The sequence below is a fragment of the Mus caroli genome, unplaced genomic scaffold (genome assembly GCF_978045245.1).
Source record: "Mus caroli unplaced genomic scaffold, Mus_caroli_1 scaffold_19, whole genome shotgun sequence".
Lineage (NCBI taxonomy): Eukaryota > Metazoa > Chordata > Mammalia > Rodentia > Muridae > Mus > Mus caroli.
Window position 1 is genome coordinate 23083112 of NW_028227274.1, and position 19933 is coordinate 23103044.

Consider the following 19933-nt stretch of genomic DNA (forward strand, 5'->3'; position numbering starts at 1 on the left):
TGTTTTTTCCATGCACTTGGTAGAAACTGTAGTCATAGACGTACACACAATCTGTCACTAAAAATTGGCCCAGCTGAGCCGTCACAGCCCACGCACGCCTGCATAAGCTCAGCATGTATGAACGCACGTGTCCACACATCTCCTTGCCTGGGTCTCACAGGCTGAGACTTACATGGACTCATGTGGAGGAGGCATGACTTCTCAAGCACACACTACACACTACACTACACACACACACACACACACACACACACACACACACACACACACACACTTATTAAAGTAGCCACAGTGGAGGGTTCCATTTTTTGGAATCCTGCCCAAGATTCTCAGGCTGGGGAGTGAGGTGGTCTTGGCATGAGATGTCCTAGATCTGGAAGAGAGAGGATGTGGCTTTCACAGGATAGGGGAACTTTGCCATCTTGGAGGAGCAGTGAGAGCACTCTGGATCTTTTTCTCTTTTCAGAGTCAGCATAGAAAACTCAGCTCTTGGGCTGGTGAGATGGCTCAGTGGGTAAGAGCACCCGACTGTTCTTCCGAAGGTCTGGAGTTCAAATTCCAGCAACCACATGGTGGCTCACAACCATCCGTAATGAGATCTGACTCCCTCTTCTGGAGTGTCTGAAGACAGCTACAGTGTACTTACATATAATAAATAAATTAAAAAAAAGAAAAAAGAAAAAAAAAGAAAACTCAGCTCTTCTCCACATTGGTCCAGTGTATGTGGTATGCACTCCACACACAAGACCAGAGTTTGTGCATGAATCCACGTGGGATGTCCTGGAAGACATGTCACAGTGTACTCTGCCCTAGTGCCCAGAGGTGCCTTTCACTACACACTGCTCCTGCAACCCAATGAGGATTCTCTTACTGCAGCTGAATGGATCGTTGACCAAGTGCATTCTTAAAGACCAGCAGCAGTCTCGAAGACTGAGAGCACCTTAAGTGATCTTAGAAGACTAGGCATGAGCAAGGGGCCATTTCTCAGGTTGTAGGTGGCAATCTAAGATGGTCTTCAGAACAATCTAAGCCTGAGGACCCCAACCCCTTCTCAGTTGCCACCACTTCTGCTGTCTAGGCACTTTTTTAACCTCACAGAGAGCTGCACAGAGTCAGTTCCTAGAGGAGTATGGACCTTGGGAGGTCTGTCCTCATTCTTTCCAGGACTTCCTTTGGTGTTGGTCTCATGGACAGAAGTCTGCCCTAGATTCAAAGACTGACACAGAGAATGCAGAGGGAGTTCCCTTGGCAATGTCCTTTTGAGCCTTTGCTGATTTCTAATGAGGCTGTGGTCTCAGACTTGATGATACTCCTGGGCTGCACAGGGAGAGGACTTTTGGCTTCTAGCTTGGCATAGAAGGAAACTGAGGGTCCCCCGTACCTGTTTCCCTCTGTAAGATGACATTTTTGTCCCTTTTCCAAACCAGCTAGCTTTGTTTCACCTAACAAGTTAAACCATTTAGCTGAGTGTGCGCTTTTGATTAAGTTTTGTCCTTAGATCTCTCTCTCTCTGTCTCTCTCTCTCTCTCGTGTGTGTGTGTGTGAAGGTCTCTGTGTGTATCTCTGTATGTGTTTCTTCATATGTCAGTGTGTATTTAGGAGTGTTTCTGCACGTGCTTGAGTCTTTGGATATTTGAATTAATGTTTTCCTGTGGGGTGTGTGTGTGTGTGTGTGTGTGTGTGTTTGTAAGTGGATCTGTCTGACTATGTGCCCCTGTGTGTGGTGTATCTGCCGGCAACAGTGTCTGTGTGTGCTATCTCTATGCACCCAGGAATGCACACAAGTCTCTGTGTGCCTGCATCTTCGGATCATTAGTGTGAGACGGCAGGGAAGGACTTGAGAGAGCATTCGCTGGTAGCAGGGCTCCTGTTCTCTCATCTGCAGATGTAGGTGATGGAGATGGCCTCTGACTTCTGTAAAAGGCAATGCAGAAGCTTGAGAATGCAGAAAAGGTGGGTGTGTGAGGCTCTGTCGGGCTGCTGCTCTCAGAGATCTCATTCTCTTCACACCTAAAGGGGCACAGTGACACCTCTGCCACTTTTGACATGAGAGTTTGGTGAGATAATCCTGGCAAGAGGCTGGCTATGTGTGCCACAGAGTGGGTACAATATCAATCTTCTTTCTTGTCTACCTGTGACGCTCAGTGCTCCCTCTGTTCTTTGTATCCCAAGGACAGCTGAGCCACTTGGTGTTCTGTGGGAGCCCCAGCCTGTAATTTGGATGAATAAGCCTAGAAATGTAAGGGTTCCTACTATGTGTGCCCATCTTAGCCAATCCCCACAAATGACCCTAAAAAGTGAGCTGAGCAGTTCCACTGCAATGATGTAAGGGCAGAAGTCAGTGGCAGGGGACAGATTTGTGTGTAGCGTGGTTTTGGTACACCAGTTCCCCTGTATCAGGCAACATCTGGGGTATCAGGGTCTTAAACATCCAGAGGCCCCATGAGACCAAGGACACTTCACAGGTGTACAGTCCGAGTAGAAAGATGATGTTCACAAAGCCCTGACACAGCCAGACTGTGAATCAGCCCTCCTCATGGAACCAGAGGCAACCCTTACAAAAAGTGGCCACTCCCAGAGATGGCTCTGACAACTTGCACAAAGCACTTTCCTTTTATCCAGACCATCAGCTGGGGTTATGGACACCAAGACAGACTCATTAGCCTCATCGCCTAGCTTACTTACAAAACCTGACCCTGGATGACATTCGCTGGTTTCCAACACCACAGTAAAGCAGTGTGGACTATCTCCGATGGAAGGCAGAGAGCGCACAATGATCTTATGGAAGGAGACAGTTCTACCAAAGCACCTTGGAAAGAGGTACAGCCAAGCCATTTTCACTTTTAATACAGGGCAGCTTTGTCAGGGGAGGTCTTAACTGATACATGGTGGATGCTCTATAACCAGAGGCTACGAAGCAGGCTAAGCCCCAGGACTCTGACTTATGGTCCAGCCTCTGTCCCCAGTTTACCCAGGCCCTCAATCCTATCCCAAGCCCAAACTGATCTGTTCATCCTGGCAGGATCTGACCAAGTTGTAATTTTCCTTCATCCTTCCATTTTCATTTTTTTTCTTTAGGCATATTGTACCTGGCCATAACATCTAAAATGAAATAAGATACAGGGAAGCATTTTGTGTGGTAAAATATCGTATAAACAGAAGGCATATGGTAATATCACAACATACATATAAGGATGTCTATGATATAGTGTGTAATATGATGTGACTTTAAATGACAAAAAGGCCTTTGTGTGTAGGATCTATGTGCACATGAACACACAACTTAATGTGGCGTATGATGTGGTTTATGGTATGTTCTGCAACTGGTAGGGTTATTTAATATTTTATGGCACATCCTATTTCTCAATTCACTAATAGTCCAACCAAAATCACTCTACATTAGGCATTTTTGTCATTTGAAGCACAAGCCCTGGGAAGATTTCGCCACTGGCCAGCAATGTGGCCCACTGTGTGGAGGCGAGGTCCAGGGAACGCCAGCTACCCTGGCATAGGCTGGCAAAGAGGTGCAGCAGAAATCGGTTCCTCTCGGGAGAAGGGAGAGGAGCCTAGCTTGTCAGCGATTGCTTCTTCTATTTATGAAGCTGGATGAAGAGCTATAGGGCTTGCGGTGGGTCCGGTGTCTGTTGATTAGCTGGCGATTATATTGATGATGTAATAAAAATTCACTTTGTCTATTAAGTTTCGCCAGGACAATCAGAGAGCGATTAGATAAAAATCAGAGGTAATGAATAACGGAGCAGAGGAGGAAAGTCATGAGTCTTATCCACCGCGGCCCCTCTCTCTCTCCCCCTTGCTACCCTGAGGGAAGGGTATGAACAAAGAAAACCCCAGCCCCAGCACCCAGGACTACTAGCTGTCTCAGAAACTTCCCCAGCAGAGATTCTCTCTGGAGGGATTTAGTGGTGCAGGTACGACACTTGTTTAAATTTGCCACCTGCGTTTAAATATTTTAAACCTTTGGCATGGCTGCTTGCCCTGATGGGGGACCAGAGTGATGGGTGTGGGTCCCTCTGCTACTCTAGCCTTGTGGGCCTAACTCTATGTGTACCTTGCTGCTCTGAGCCGTACACAGGTTACTTAGGGACCTCTACCTGGCACTGCCTCATCTCCCTCTGGTTTATGTAGATACTTCTTTTCTTATAGCTTGGGCTATAAGAAGGGGGCACATGTCATGATGACGGTCACACATTAATGTCCATTAGCCATCAGGGACAATTCTACTCAGACTAATCTGTCAGACCAACAAGAGGCTGGACTTGGAAAGGACAAGAAAAGAAGGTCACTCTGGGTTGGTGCTCACTGCCTGAGAGCCCTGGGTTCTGGATTGGCGTCTGGGGCTTAGAGTTTGGAAAATGGGTGTGGTCAGTGTGGAGGAGGCAGAGTGACTAGGAACTGGAAAGGCTCTGGGTGAACGTGACTGGTGACTTCCATATATCTCTAGGTAACTGAAAGCCTCCAGTACTTCTGAGATCTTAGAGTTAGGACTAACCTGGAAGTTTAGTGAGAATCCCGGCTCTGGTCTGTGGATGAACACTTTGGGGATCAAAGTCTGCAAGAAGAGGGCTTTCTCTCCTTTAAAGAGCTGAATCTGAAGGCTCTTACCTCATCCCCTCTAACTGTTCTGACCTGATTTTTTCCTGAAGATGGAAGAAGCCCCTCACCGCTGCCTGGGAGCCCCTGGGACCCTTGCACAGGAGTTGGGCTCACATTGAGAGAGGTACTTTCTGACACCTGTAAAAGATTCTTCGAACTGCAAGACCAGTGTCACTCCAGGAAACTGTCCCCTGCCTTAATGTCACTCCTTGGCTGCTCTCCAGCTACTCTCGCATCTGGGAAGGCACAGAGTAAAGATGGAGGGTGCAGGAGGATTCTAGCCCAGAACCCTCTGTGTGTGACTGGAAAAAGTCATCAAGGGAGACTTTGTGGGCAATCTAAATGCCTGAGTTGGTTATGGGGAGCATGGCTATAGTTTACACATTCCACGAGTAATTTCTTAGCCCTAGGGGGTTGCAGCTGGTGTGGCTGAAGGCTTCAGCAGCCCCAAAGCAGGTGAAGAGTAAGGACAACCCTGGCAGGTTCTGTGCATGCAGCTGACTTCCTTGAAGCATCTACACCCCACCCATCTTTCCTTGGCTCACTCTCCCTGAGCCAGGCTGATGGTGGTTCCATATTTATTTGAAATGAGAAATCCCTTTGTCCACCAGTCTGAGAATGAGACTTCACTGCAGTGGGACAAAAACCAAAACAGAATGGAGCAAAACAGAACACTCTGATGGCCAGCTATGCAGCTTCCGGCTCTGCCTTATTGCTGTCTGTTGCTTTGGGATGTTTGCTGTCCCTTTAGAGCCATGGATGTGGCAACACCCCAGATATCCATACCTGAGGCTTCATTGTGAGGAGTTGCCACATTCTTCATCCAAGGTATTTTCTTTGGGCAGCTTTATGTTTGTGAGGTTGGCATCATCATACCCATGGGTACCCACCTTCTGAGGTCAGGGCCTGACATTCAGAGAAACTGGATGACTTGTGTCTTTCCATCAGACCCAGGGACTTCCCAGCACCAGGGAAGGACAGGTCCTACCTCCCCAGGGCATCCTCCCACTTCGTTGAAGAAGCTGTCTGTGTGCATTGTGGAGGTGAATGAGGGGAGGGCTGGGACACTGGAGGAGGCATGCTATAGCTGCATCTGTGACACTCCTCCTGCCCTGCTGATGTAGAGACCACTCTCCTTCTGGTTGTCTGGACTCTGCTGTGACAAGTCCTCCTAAACCACTGGGTCATCTGAGACAAGGTCAGAACAATTGAAGTTAATGTTTGGCAGAGAAACTTGAGAAACTAGAGAGAAACAAGCCAAGGCTGGCAAGGAAGCATGAGGGCAGGACATGACTCCCATAGAAGAGATAGTCTCACTCCAGCCCCATGGTATAGCCTGGATACCTGGGATGGCTCCTCACTTTGATTCACTGAGGGTCCCTGGAGTGGAAGGGTATAGGGAATTTTGGAAGAACAGTCCCTGGCCAGACTACACTACTACCCATCTGTCTAGCAGTTATCTTTCAGCCTAAATGCACACCTTTCCCCAGTGGAGACAATCTATTCACCTGCTGCTCCTCTCTCCTCCCTAAGCATCCAGCCTGGTCACCCTGGTCCAGTTTCACCTTCTCCCCATTCTCTGTTTCAGGAGATCTTCAAACTTGCCCAAAAGAATTGAGGTAGAATAAACTCTAAAATAAATAAAACAGCTTGCTTACTGCAGCAGCAAAGTGACAGCACTTAGCATGTCTTAGTTTTTTCAATAAAATGATTGTTAATTGTATTTTCTTAAGATCAGAAAAGAAACTAAAGCCTTGAATACAAGCCAGAGGTAGTTCTCTTGCCCTGTGCCTCTGCAACTCCAGTGAGCCGGACTTCCTGTGCTGCATGGAACCTGGTAACTGGTGGGTATGTAAATCAATCCCTAATCCATCCTTCTTGGATTTGGCCACGGACACAGCATGCGCTGGCATGATGTGAGCCTCTACCGGGGACTGTTTGGGCATTCTCTTGAAGCAGTCCAGGACCATGGTGGTAGTTTAGAATCAAACCACATCAGGCCCTAAGTACTGACAAGATTTAGGTTCTTTCTCCAACACAAGGAACCTCCTCATCATGTGTGATTAAAAATCAGCACTGTACTAAACTAGGCTATCATTGCTTAGCTTTGAAACGAAATAAGTCTCACATAGGTTGAGGAATCATAAATACTTTCTGACTTTTCTGGTTACTTTGTGTGTCTTTATTTAGTTTGTGCTTCAGACCCAGAACCGACTTGCCAAGAGAGACAAGTGTCCCTGGATCCTGTTATTTACTCTTACAGGGAGATGCTAGCCCTCACTCTTATGGTGTGGGAGGGGCATGCCAGTGGATGCATCAGCAGTTCTTTCTTTCCACAGTGCCTGAGTTCCCTGACTGTGGAAGGTTGCTCATTTGCAAGGGGGCATTAGAAGTGTGTGAGTTCTTTTTCTTACCGTCAGAGGGCAGGCGACAGCCAGAGGAGATGAGCCCTCCTCCATAGTTTGGGGACTCCTCCCCACTCTGCAAAGGGTCTAAAGCCGAGGTCAGGCTTTGAGGCTTGCTGGTGTTCTCTTTGAAGCAGCCCAAACCTGTGACTTGTGGATGAGGGATGAGCAGGGGAACATCTGGGGAGATCTAAACTCTGTCACCAGGACCCACCTTTCTCTCTTGCCTTCGGAGACCACTTTGGGAGACAGACTTGAACTCTGAGACCTGAGGGGTCTTAGTGAGGAGGCTGGTTGGTGAACAAGATGTAGGGAACTCAGTCTGGGTCCTGAGTCCTGGCTACTGAATGAGATGTGTAACAACATGCCACTTGGTGGCTTCCTGTGGGTGGGAACAAGTATGTTTGGGATCTGATGTATCCAGTATGCTAGGACCTGAGCACTTGTTTATGTGAGAGAAAAATCTTCCTAAAGAGACACCTCTCTCCGTGTATCCATAAATAGCTATATCTTGACATCCTTTACAATCTAAGGCATGCTCCTGCTCTTTCCAGGGCCTCTCTCAATTATCAATTCTGCCATAGGCCTGGGTGTGAAGGCAGGCTCCCTCCAAGCTGTCTTGTTGGCTTTGAGAAAAGAGAAAAGGAATAAGAAGATATTCTTTTGGGTTCGGCTGGTGGAGTACTAACACTGGGGTCCATCTCATTTTCTTCCTGTGAACACTTCCAAGGCATTCAAAGACCACCAGAATGAGCTAGGGCTTCCTTGTTAAGGAGAATAAAAAGTTTGGGTGAACCCCAAAGCAATACTAAAGTCTAAGAAGCCTGACCTTTTCTTTTACCTCTCGTTGCAAATAGAGATAAGGCTAGGTGGGAGCTAGTTTTCTAGATTCCAGAGCATTCTCACCTTGTTACCAATGCATACAGAGAACCCATGAGTCTCTATTTTCAAGAATATACTTAGGTGACTGGTCCAAACAAATGCTTTTCCTCCTGGACCAAGTTGCGATGTGTACCCTGGCATCTCCAGGGCCCAGTTCTCTACTGTGTCAACTGCTCTCCCTACTTCCTTGGAGATAGACCTCTTCCCACAATCATGAGGAAGACCAATGATGCTCTTCATGTTGCATCTGGTGGGACCAAGCGAAGCACTGATTTGATGTAAATATATGGATATGTTGCGTGGATAATGGTTAGGGGATCTAATTTCTTTCTTTTCCTGTCCAGAGAACATCTCTCCTCCACCTCACCCTGCTGGAAAAAGCAGAGGACCGGAGGGATGCCTCCATTCCCTCTGGGCTCATCCCAGGAGTTTATGAAGCCTCTGGGAACAAGGTCTCCTCTCCCACTACATAAACACTCCCAACATCGTCACCTCCCTGTATATTCTTAGAACCAGTCAATATGATTAATTTTACATGGGCACAATTTCCTGCTCTTGTTGTGGAGTCCTCCTGGCCTCTCCCATCAGCAGCGGCATGACACCATTTCTGGTTATATTGGTCAACCAAGATATTGATATTATTAATAATGGATATCTATATGCTAACCTTTGTCCACACAACTGAATCACTCTGGGCTGGCTGTCACATTTCTTTAAAAGGTATTGATAAGCTCGTTACAGGAAGGACATGAACATTCCTCAGTGTGTACTCTCTATTTCAAGCACCTGTGAAAATCTACCTACATCATGTAAGATGAGAGAGTAGGGTAGATGTTGTTTGTAAGAAGACATATGTATACATGCTTGAGGGGTGTGTGTGTGTGTGTGTGTGTGTGAGAGAGAGAGAGAGAGAGAGAGAGAGAGAGAGAGAGACAGAGAGAGAGAGACAGAGAGACAGAGAGAGAGAGAGACAGAGAGACAGAGAGAGAGACAGAGAGAGAGACAGAGAGAGACAGAGACAGAAAGACAGTCGATCTTGAACACTGACCCTTTTAGAGCTGATCAAATAGAGCATTGTAGGGAGGTTGGAGGATAGGAGGACCAGACAGTCCCTACAAATACACTGTGATGTCGTGTTTGATCTTTGGATGCCTCTTGTCTCCTAGGACTTTCTAGAGAAGGTTTGACTTTATAAGGATATTGTTAGGGTGATGCCTCATTCTCTTAATTTACCTGCCAGCTGAGAGATGGCATTCACTGTGATCTGTCTGGCCAGCACTAGTCACAGAAAGGCACATCAGCGTCCATGCTACAGGCTGGACTTGAGCAGCATGCTTCCTCACTGACTTGGTTTATCTGCGCACAGGCAATAATAATTCATCTGGCACTACTTTCTTAAGGCCAGAAGCAGGGAGGCTGACTCAGCTCAGCCTCTCCATGCTCTGCACCAATTCCCTGGTCAGAAAAATGCTTGGCAGGCCAGCAGACCTTGCTGATTGCATGCAATGGTCCAGCCTTCTTCCTTCTGTAAGGGAATGGGTGCTGGATTTCTGTGTTTGAAGGCATGCTCTCTCTCTCTCTCTCTCTCTCTCTCTCTCTCTCTCTCTCTCTCTCTCTCTCTCTCTCTCTCCACACATGTGTGCCCAGGTACCCAGAACTCACTCCTGGGCATCTCTGGGTCTACTGTCAGGCCTCCCTCCATGGATAGGGAGGTGTCTGAGATCATGTCTTTGACAACTGGCTCGACAGTGGTCCTATCCGGTAGGGGCTCACACATACTTCTTTGTAGTGAGTGGTCCCTCACTTATCCCTGTGCAAAGAAGCTGGCTAGTTAGAGCAATCTTCTGGATCCTCAGATACAGCATATGAATAAAGCAGACATGGATTAATTAGGTGTGACTGCATCATTAAATTAGAATAATGAACACACAGTCACGTATGGCTTTCAAATCTGCCTAGAACACCTCCATGGGCTAGTTTCAACGAAGTCACCTGTCAGTTTGTCGGTCTGGGGGAAACTGGAAAGTGAGGTTCCTGTTATAACCTGAGCAGTGGGTTCTCCAGGCACCACCTACCCCGCCTAGCCCCAGGTAGGGCTGTCCTTCACTGGGTACCCAGCACTTACAACTGGATCCAAACAACAAGGTTCAATACAGCATCATCTATGCATGCTTCAGCTGTGTACATTTCTCAGCATGAAATACAGCAGAGGCACAGGTGCTCAAGAGATGGGAGGGAGAACTTAAGAGGTGTGGGCAGCAGACGGGAAAGGTGTTGGTTCCATAATATTTATATGGTGGTGTACCATGGCTTCTACATGTGTTTACACTTACACACACACACACACACACACACACACACACACTGAGACACACACACAGACTTAGAAATACAAGCACACATACATAGACACAAACACACAGACTTAGACACACAGACAGACAGACATACACACACACACACACACACACATATACACACGGAAACACACAGACACACACAGACTTAGAAATACACACACACATACATAGACACAAACACACAGACAGACACACAGACTTAGACACACACATACATACATACATACATACATACAGACAGACAGACACACACACCCCTTTTCTAGTAGCTCTGTTTCCATGGCGTCTATTTTTCTTTTACCAACACACTCTCCACCGAGATTCATAGGTGAAATGAGTTTTAGTTGTATTATTTTAGAAACAGCTGTGGAAAGACAGCCCCAAGCCCTTAGCCAACACCACCAATCACACTTCCTGTTCTAGGACAGACAACTATGCTGAAGAACTGGTTGTTTTTTTATCACAAAGAAGAGAAAATCAACGGTTACGAAAGGAAGAGAATGAGAAGCTTGCTGGCCTCACTAGCGGGTCATAGTGCAGCCCGATGCATGGGAGCGGTGGTAGTGAGGTCTATTAAGTGTGTAGGAACCTTTGATCTATAGCCTTTCTTAACAAAGATGATAATTAATTAAAGCAGAGTGTATTGCAATAAAGTAACATCGTGGTCAGATTGTGCAGGGCTGTCCAGAGCCAGCCTTCCGGAGTCGCTCTCAATTAAGCTCTTGCAACAGCAAGCCGGCTCATTATCAATTTTTTTCCTTCTGAGTTTGATCCCTATTTTTGGTATTCACAGATCTAGGACTATGTCTTTCTTTGTGAGGGCACCCATTTATTTATACTTGCAGACAGCTACATAGGATCTGCTTCTGAGCTGAGCTGCTGGGAATAACTGTTTTAGAGCCTCAATCAGCTCATGCTGGAGAGGAGATACAACAGGGATAAGAGGAAGGAAATTTGGATCAAGTGGAAGGGGAGAAACCTTGTGAATGCATAATCCTGCAAACATCTAACTTGAAGGACTCAGAAACCTGAGGGATTTCCTGAGTTGGTAGAATTGCTGCAAGAGTCTCCCTCCGTTTCCATGAAGTTCCCTGTGGTCCCTGGCTGGGTGCAAAAACATAGCCACAGCTCTTCCACAAGCTCTACATGGACATCAGATGGGAATCCCATGGGTGACAACCTTGGTGTCTGAGTCCATCAGAAGTAGGAGCTAAGAACTTTGGCTGCCTCTACAATTACCTTTCTGTCCTAGCACCTTTAACACCATGTTCACGCGGTCAGTTGGAGCATTTGTCTCCTTTTTCAGGCCCCAGTTTGGGATTGAGTAGGCTTTTTTAGCAGCAAGGATGAGGAAAAGAGGGAGAGGAAAGGTAATGGCCAATGAAGAGGTAGATGAGTCAGGAGGGAAGGGCAGTCACTGGTCCAGCTTTACAAGTGATTGGACAAGATAGAATTCTTTCTGCCATTTTTAGAGAGACCATGCATTTAAAAGACTTGGAAAAAACAGAATTAAGGGGTCAGGGAGAAAGGAATGTACTGCCTTGTTATAAAAAGCTCAAAAAGAGGGTAATTGGGTGTCTGCCACACCCTGGTTGCATTTAGAGAGAATGCAGCTCAGTGCTCAGAGGGCTTGTTAGGACTAACTGAGCTTGTCAGGTGGAGAGAAAGAGAAGAGGGAGGGAGGGAGGAAGAGAAAGAGAGAGAGGGGGGAGGGAGGGAGGGAGGGAGGGAGAGAGAGAGAGAGAGAGAGAGAGAGAGAGAGAGAGAGAGAGAGAGAAGCAGAGACAGGGAGGGAGAGGGGGAGGAGAGGGGAGGGCAGAAGGAGAAATACAGGAAGAGGGAAAGGGGGAGGGAGAGGGAGGGAGAGGGAAAGGGTGAGGGAGGGAAGGAAGGAGGGAGGGAGGGAGGGAGGGAGAGAGAGAGAGGAGAGAGAGAGAGAGAGAGAGAGAGAGAGAGAGAGAGAGAGAGAGAGAGAGAGAGAGAGAGAGAGAGAGAGAGAGAGAATGACAAGAGAGTCAGCTGGGATGCCAGGGGCAGTGTGTGGGGTTGGAAAGCAGTGGGTGGGGAGACTCAGTCCTGCAGAGAGCTGGGCTCTCTGGCGGCCTTCTCAGATTCCTGACTGAAGGTCATTTCTAAAATGAGTCAATGGGTGAGGAGAAGCAGGCCAGACTTCAAAGAGTGATGGGTGGGGGATGATGCTGGGATTCTCTTCCAAACCTGGACTTCTGGGTGGAAAAACTAGCCAAATAAAAATAAGCACACCTCCACACTGCAGCCTGGGCACTGACAAGCCAAAGCCACAAGTTCTGAGGGGAAAGGTGTGTATAAAACGAGGGCAGCCCTTCTTTCTAGATTGTTCTCTTTCTCTATTACTCCTGGTGTAGTTCCCTTCATATTATCTCTGTGCTGCCTGTCCCTGCCCTCTCTTGCCTTTGCATACGTGTGTGTACAGCACCCACACAGGTCACGGCATCTTCCTGCACCTCACCCTCGGGTACTCACAAGCATACTGGCGTTCACACCCTCTGTCTGGTTCTTCTCTGTGCATGTCACGTGGGATTCCCTCCCAAGCTCAAAAGCCACTTTGCTCTCAACCACTGTCCCACAGCACACCCAGATTCCAGCTGGCAGTTGGACTCTGTAGTGTTGCTTTTTAAAATTTCTGCCTGCAGTGTCAGGTCCCACTCACTGTGTCTCTCTTCCTCTCTTATACACCCACACCACTCCAAGCCTTTCTCAGGTAAGATCACTCGGTCAAATGGGAAACTATCCCTCTTCCAGGGACATGGAAGTTGTGCGCTCTGTAGTGTTTTCCTTAAGTCTGTCTTAGGCAGAGTTGGAGTCAGTTCTTTGCTTAACTCTGAGGTAGGTCTTGGCTGTTTTCTCAGATATTCTCTCTTATCCTGGTTTATCACCTAGAACAATGAGGGCAGTGATACTAATCACAGTAATGGTGATCTGGTCTCAGAAATGTCCCTGCAACCCAGCTCTTAGACAAACGAACGAACGAACGAACGAACGAGCAAACAAAAAACCTGAGAACTTCTCAATGTCTGCTTATGGAGTTGTAACCCCAGTATGTACTTTCTAGTTGGTTTCAAGCCATTACTTCATACAAGAAAAGCCTTGGTTTTCCTTTTGTTTTGTGTTTGAGAAGCCACAAACCCAGGTCCACTGGAGGAGGCAGTGGAAGGGGTGAAGGGAACGTCAAGGGGATTCTTTCAGTCCATCCTGGAGTTACCATTACAGACTGGGCTGGGTGCATTATGTTAGCACCTCTCTGATGAATTGCAATGAAATCTAGGCCAGCCCCTCTCTTCATATATGTGGAATGCAGTTAAGCATTTTGTACATAGATGGACATTTGTGCACATGGGCATGCTAATTTGCCTGTAAGCTGGTTTGCAGAGCATCCATTTTAAAGATAAATACAACTATTTTCAAAGAATAAATAACTACCAGTCTCTTAAATAAACCAATTATTCCCCTACTTTTTCTTTGCCTTTAAAGAAGACTCAGTGACATCTGGAATCTGGAAGCATTAAATGGTTAATGTTGCTCTGGCTTCCATTGGGCTCTAAATCATTGCTACTGCTCATCTTTTTTCTTTTTTTTTCCTTTTTTTGGTGAAAATTTTAGAGTACTTTCTTGTTTTCTTATTCGGGACACCTCATTTTTCCTCTCCCCGACAAAGTAAAGCTTTCTTTGAGCAGTTGTGGGTGTGTAACAAGTCACCCAGCTAGCCTTTTTCTCTGGACAAAACTGACTTTTTATTTTTCAAAGTAATTTTAAAAAGTCCACCTTCACTGGGCTGACACACACACATGCTGATACTCAGTTTTTCTGTTTTAGACTCATTTTGAAAATGGAAACTAGATAGTGCCTTACAGTTTTAATTCACCTATAAGCACAGCAATAAAAAAAAGCCATTTTGGCTAAAATCAAGAGGTGGAAATTTGATGTTCTGAAAAATGCTTGTGTCTTTAAATGAGAATATAAAATGTAATTTTGTGAAGATAGTTACAGATTAACAAAACATAACCATATCCTCCATTTCTTCCTCCCACTTACATAACAAACAAGGGGCTTCAGGTGTTTCTTACCTAGGTACAGATAAAATAAGAGGTTGTGCAACTGATGTTGAAGAGATATTAAAATGATGCCCTTCTTGGAGACAATCCACAGGAGGTTCTGTTACTCAGTCCCCACCCTTCTTCATGGTGTGCGATAGTACGGTAAGCTGGTGCTCCCACAGCAGTAGTTCTGAGGTTTGAAGCCCCTGCCCTAAGCCAGTCTGTCACTAGAGTAGATTCTTGATCATGCAGTAGGTAAAAATCTCAAAGCATAGTAGCAGCTCAGGTACAGAGCTGTTCTGACCAGGTAATAAGAGGGACTCTTCTGGGGACTTGGCTGTTTAGATTAAAATGTATTGCAGGCTCTCAGAACAAGCACACATCAGTGGTAAAGGCAGTTTAAACCTTTGGGGACAACCCTATGTTTAGATTACATTAATTCATAAATATTGTACTAAATACCACTTAAATTGGACTTAAATGACTTCAAAGATAATGCATTATAATATGGCTATCCAGAGAGCACTAGTCTTTATGCATCCCAGTAACTCAGTCTTTGCTGCCTCCTATCTTGCTAGACAGGACCAAAGTTGTGAATGGATTTCTGGCTTATCCGTGTGTGATGCAGTGATGTGTGTGTATGTGCATGCAAATGCACATGTGTACACATGTGCACACAAGCTTGGATATGCATGTGTATTTATGTACCTTCAGTCACTATCTCTCTTCACTATGAAACAAAAAGAATAGAAGAGAAGTGAAAGAAAGATGAGAAAGTGGGTGACCTGTTCCCTTTTTCCAGGGAAGAAAAATTCTACAAAACAGGGTGAAATTGGCCCTCAGCTCATTTCTGCTGCTATCCCGGGAATTGGCCTCTCTCTTGTTTGATCAATACTACAATGTCTTTCTCTTTGGAGCCTGTAAAAACAATCTTTCCAAAAGTGCTTTGAATTGGGGAGAAGAGAAGCTTCCAGTTAGCGGGAGTTTGCATTACAGTGAGCTTTCTTCTGTGCGTATTGTTTCTTTGAATTTTGATTTGGTCCTTTCTCTCTCTCTCTCTCTCTCTCTCTCTCTCTCTCTCTCTCTCTCTCTCTCTCTGCCTACCACACAGATCCCCTTCCCACCAATTGCTTGCTGGTCTCTAGGGGGCAAATTTACCTTTACAGTAATTATTCCACTCCACAGCTGCAATTTGCTGTTTGCCAATCCAACAGCCTTTTCTGGATATGGGGGTTGGGATGATCCACAACACCCACCCACTCCCTCCTTCATGGACTCCCAATTTGACTGGAGTAATTGCCTTTTAAGGTGCACTGTACGCATGGCAGGTATTCCATTAACCCTTGGAGCTCCTCCCTTTTTTAGTTACCTGAAATGGCAAGTGGCCAAGAAATGGATACCCACCTGAAACCTCACGAATATCATTTATTTTTTACCGATTTTTAAGAACCAACCCTGAACACACGCAACCCACAATGAAGGTCAGTGTCTTGTTAGGTCTCTCAATTATATCCCATCACGATTCATTAGAAGTTAAACACTCAGGAAAGGGGGAGCAAGGACCACAAATATGCCCTGAAACCAGGCTTAACAAAGGCATGGCTCTATCCTTAGCTTTACACTGTCAGTTTAGAAATTGGGAAGATGCAGAAGCCAAAAGCAGCTTTCATCCTTCAAGCCTCATCATGCTTTTTCACTTAAGAGTAATTAATCACCAATGGCAGGCAAGTAATTTTTTTAAGGTGGCCAGAGGCTTATTTTTATCAGGATTAGCTAATAAATCAGACTGCATCATTGAAGTAGGAGTTCAAACTCTACTAGGGCTGAATAAAACAGCCCTCAGAAATGCGTGGATTCACGGAGCTCTCCAGCAGCTTCTCAATACTATCAGGGACATGGGGGCCCAACCCCTAATCTAAAAATCAGAAGGACAGAGAAGCAAGACCTTTAATAAGGAAAATATATGCCCAAATTATGAAAGGCAAGGGACAACAGTGAGACACTCAGTATGTCAGAGCCACCGGTCCTGTCTGTCACAGACTGAGCCAGTTTGTAAGAATTATTTAGAAAATAAAGTTTTGCCTGTCCTAGGAATCTTGTATAAACAGGTACATTATATATACGTGTGTGTGTGTGTCTGTGCTAAACCTTATGCAAATGATAAAATGCTTTACTATAAGAGAGTTCAAATTACACTAGAAGCAAAGTATTGGCCTCAGCAAGGGATTGCTGAGGAGAAAACATGGGACTGTATTAAAGTTTATCTGCACTAGAAATAGAGGAGCAATATACTGCTCCAATCTGGAGCCCATAGAACACCCAGCTCCACACAACTGTCTTTTGCCTCTAGTGGGTTCTGTTTTTTTTTTTTTAAACTTTGAAATATTAAATTACTACAGGAACTGATTGTGATGATGGACAGCCTCCCTCCTCTGTGCTGTTAAAATTCTATCATTACTATTTTTAAGACTGAGGACCTATTAGAATGACAAAGGTTTGATACAAACCTTGATTAGCTTCCAGGGAGCCTGATTGGAAAGGGAAAAACTACAAAGACATGGTTGATTCCAGAGGGAGGGAAAAGAAAGTATTTCTTTTTCCAAATATTATTTTGAAGCTTGCCTCCCCCTCCCCCTTCCAATCTCTCTTCTGAAAAGACATTTTCTCCATATTGGATAAAGGTTGCTCTCTCTCTCTCTCTCTCTCTCTCTCTCTCTCTCTCTCTCTCTCTCCATGACAGTCCCCCCTCCCCACACCAACAAATCTAGTATATTTCCATTCTGCTGGGTTCTTTGTGCTACTCAACATGTCATTAACTTTAAGATTTACTCCTCAGCATGCAAGCTGGAAGATGCTAAAGCCAATAAAAACTGCTCTCTGGGACTCCAACTAGAAAGACTTTGGAGCTCTGTTTAGTATTCGCCTGGTAGGAGGGCTGGAGACTGAGGGTGGCTGTGGTAGTGAAAACCCTCAGCTGCTTAGAGAGCCCCTCAGCTCTGTGCTCTGCACCTAATGTGCAGGAGGATCAGCTATGTTCATAGCCCATTTGTGGCCAAAGATGAGGCTGCTGTCTGTGTGGAGGTGGATATGTGTGTGTTTTCATCTGCAGAATCACCAGCTCGAACACCGTATCTTTGGTGGCTCTCCACACTACTGTTTATTAAAAATGGAACGTCCATACATCCCTACAACTTCCTTAGCTCCGTACTCCTTCCCTGCCTGGCCATCAATCTCTCTCAGAAAGCATTTAACTTGCCCACACAACTCCAACACCGATTAATCCCTGGTGCACATCCTATACATTACTGTTAGGGAGCAGAGCACTGGGCTAATTTCATCACCCACAAGACACCCACACACATTCTACAACTGAACTCATTTGGGGCTCTGCCTTAAAGATAATAAAACAGGGAGAAAACAGGCAGGCTGCAGACAATCTCATGACCACTTTCCTAAAAGTTGTTAGATTTTAATTCTTTGATTATTCAGTCCCCACCTTCCACAGGCACTTACTAACTATGATTGCTTCTAGGGAGAAATAATGTACTATAAAGCTCACAGTATGGTGAGTTTGTGATAAATTAAGGCTTACCTTTCAAAATGCACCTCTTGAATGCATAATATTATTTCCCAAATCCCAGTCTCACTGGGGAAGGGGATTGTTCAGATTTTCTAGACCCCCTCACTCCACCCAGGGGACGGCTCTTTCCCTGCTAATTCTTGCCTTGGTTTTTATCAATCCTTCCAAATATTGAAACCAGTACCTTCTCACCAGTCACAAGACAACCAGACTACTGAGGCACACATCTCGCTAGGGAGAGTTTACTGTTAAATTAATAGCAAAATAAAAATATCTCTTTGAATTTGTTACCCCTCTCCCTTTTAAGACGGCTGCACTCTGCTCTTCTGGCCCATGCAGAAGAGAGCAATTCCTGTAGCGTTTTCAGCACCACGGCGACGGACAGCACCCCAGATCCCGGGCAAGCTGAGCGCCCGCCAGTCCGCTCAGTTTTTTTGGGCTACCCGGGAGCAGCTGTCCCCATCCCAATCTTTCAAGTCTCTGGATCCAAAACCCACAGCCCTGTTTGCTACCCTCATCCATTCTTTCTTCCCATCTCCTATCTCTGTTGCCCTCTCTACGGCACCGCTTCCATCGGCTGTTCGCCTCAAACCCAGCCTTGTCCCGGCGAACATCTCCCCACACATCCCAGCTCGGTCTCTCTGCCGGAGCGCCTCCCTCCTCGGCGCCCGCCCGCGGCTCGCTTTCGCCCCGTCTCTCTCTTGTCAGTCGCCGGCCGGCCAGTCTGCTGCCCGCCCGCTCCTGCTCCCCGGCAAAGTTGAGAGGGAAAGGTGCTCTCACCTTTGTGCATGCCTGTGAACCTGTCCTTCAGAACCGTAAGCTCGTAGATCTTGCCGAACTCCTCGAAGAGGGGCTTGAGGTCCTTCTCATCCAGGTTTCGGGGGATCTGCCCAATGAACAGCTTGATGGCATCGTGGTCCTTCATGGGAATGGTCGACGGGTTCCCCGGGCTGTGGCTTAATCCGTTCATATGCCCGGCGCTGCCCGGGCTGCTGCCTAGCCCGTTGGTACTGAGGCTCGCGTTGTCAGCCTGTCCGTTTGCTAACGTGGCCATCTTTATATACATAGAGAAAAATCTTTCCTTTTATTCTTTCTCGCTCGCACTCTCTCGCTCCTCTCCCTCACTCGCTCGCTCGCGCTCACACACGCACACGCACACACACACACACACTCTCACACACACACACACACACACACACACGCACACACACTCTCACACACACTCACACACACACTCACACTCACACACGCACACACACACACACTCACACACACTCATACACACACGCACACACTCGGGTTCTCTCCCCTTTGGTTTCCTACACCTTGCTCTGCTCTGGGCTCTCGTTCTATTTCTCTCTTCTCTCTCTCTTCTCTCTCTCTCTTCTCTCTCTCTCTCTCTCTCTCTCTCTCTCTCTCTCTCTCTCTCTTCCTCTTCTTCTCTCTCTCTCTCTCTCTCTCTCTCTCTCTCTCTCTCTCTCGGTCTGATGTGATTTTTTTCTTCTATTTTTTTTTTTACATTGAACAGACAGGATCTCTGTCCTTTCGGTTTAAACAGGCTGGACCAGTTCAAGTTCCCTGCCAGACCAGGGGTGGGGGCGGCGAGGGCGCGCGGTAGGAGGAGGGGAGCGCGGGGGCCAGGGAGTGGGCGCGCTGGGGGGCGCACGGCGGCGGGCGGCGGCCGGGGGCAGGGAGGCCGGGGCGGCGCCGGCCTCGCGCCTCCCCCGTCGGCGGCCCCGCGGAGCAGTAGTGGTACAGTCCGAGACGTCCCCCGGCTATAAATAGCGCCAGGCGCATGGCTCTTTGGGAGGCGCTGAGATTCCGGGTCCCGCAGCCGCGGGCAGCGGGTGCCTGTTAGCTACCGTGGCTCTCGGTCTCTTCTTTTTGCCTTTTTGGGGTTATTATTATTATTACTTTTTTTTGTAATAGCAGCAGGTGCAACCTTTTGTATTTTCAAAGCATTGATTTTCATTTTCGTGTGGGCAGGTAGGGGGGCGTTATCCACTTAGCTGCGCTCTG

The 19933-nt window shown here is 46.7% G+C and overlaps 1 protein-coding gene across 48 annotated transcripts in view; it reads right to left on the reverse strand.

The window, feature by feature from the left end:
• The window catches only part of Celf4 (CUGBP Elav-like family member 4), a 276613-nt gene extending 257277 nt beyond the window's left edge, over nucleotides 1–19336 (reverse strand). For 14 of the 48 annotated variants that reach the window (XM_029471938.2, XM_029471945.2, XM_029471937.2 and 11 more), the window contains exon 1: nucleotides 18695–19332. In XM_029471938.2, coding sequence (XP_029327798.1) covers nucleotides 18695–18980 — 286 coding nt within the window. In that variant the 5' untranslated portion in view covers nucleotides 18981–19332. Of the gene's footprint in view, nucleotides 1–18694 lie in introns of all 48 variants that reach the window. The other 34 variants (XM_085833633.1, XM_029471950.2, XM_085833631.1 and 31 more) reach the window with 6 other exon arrangements.
• Between the last annotated feature and the right edge of the window lie 597 nt (nucleotides 19337–19933).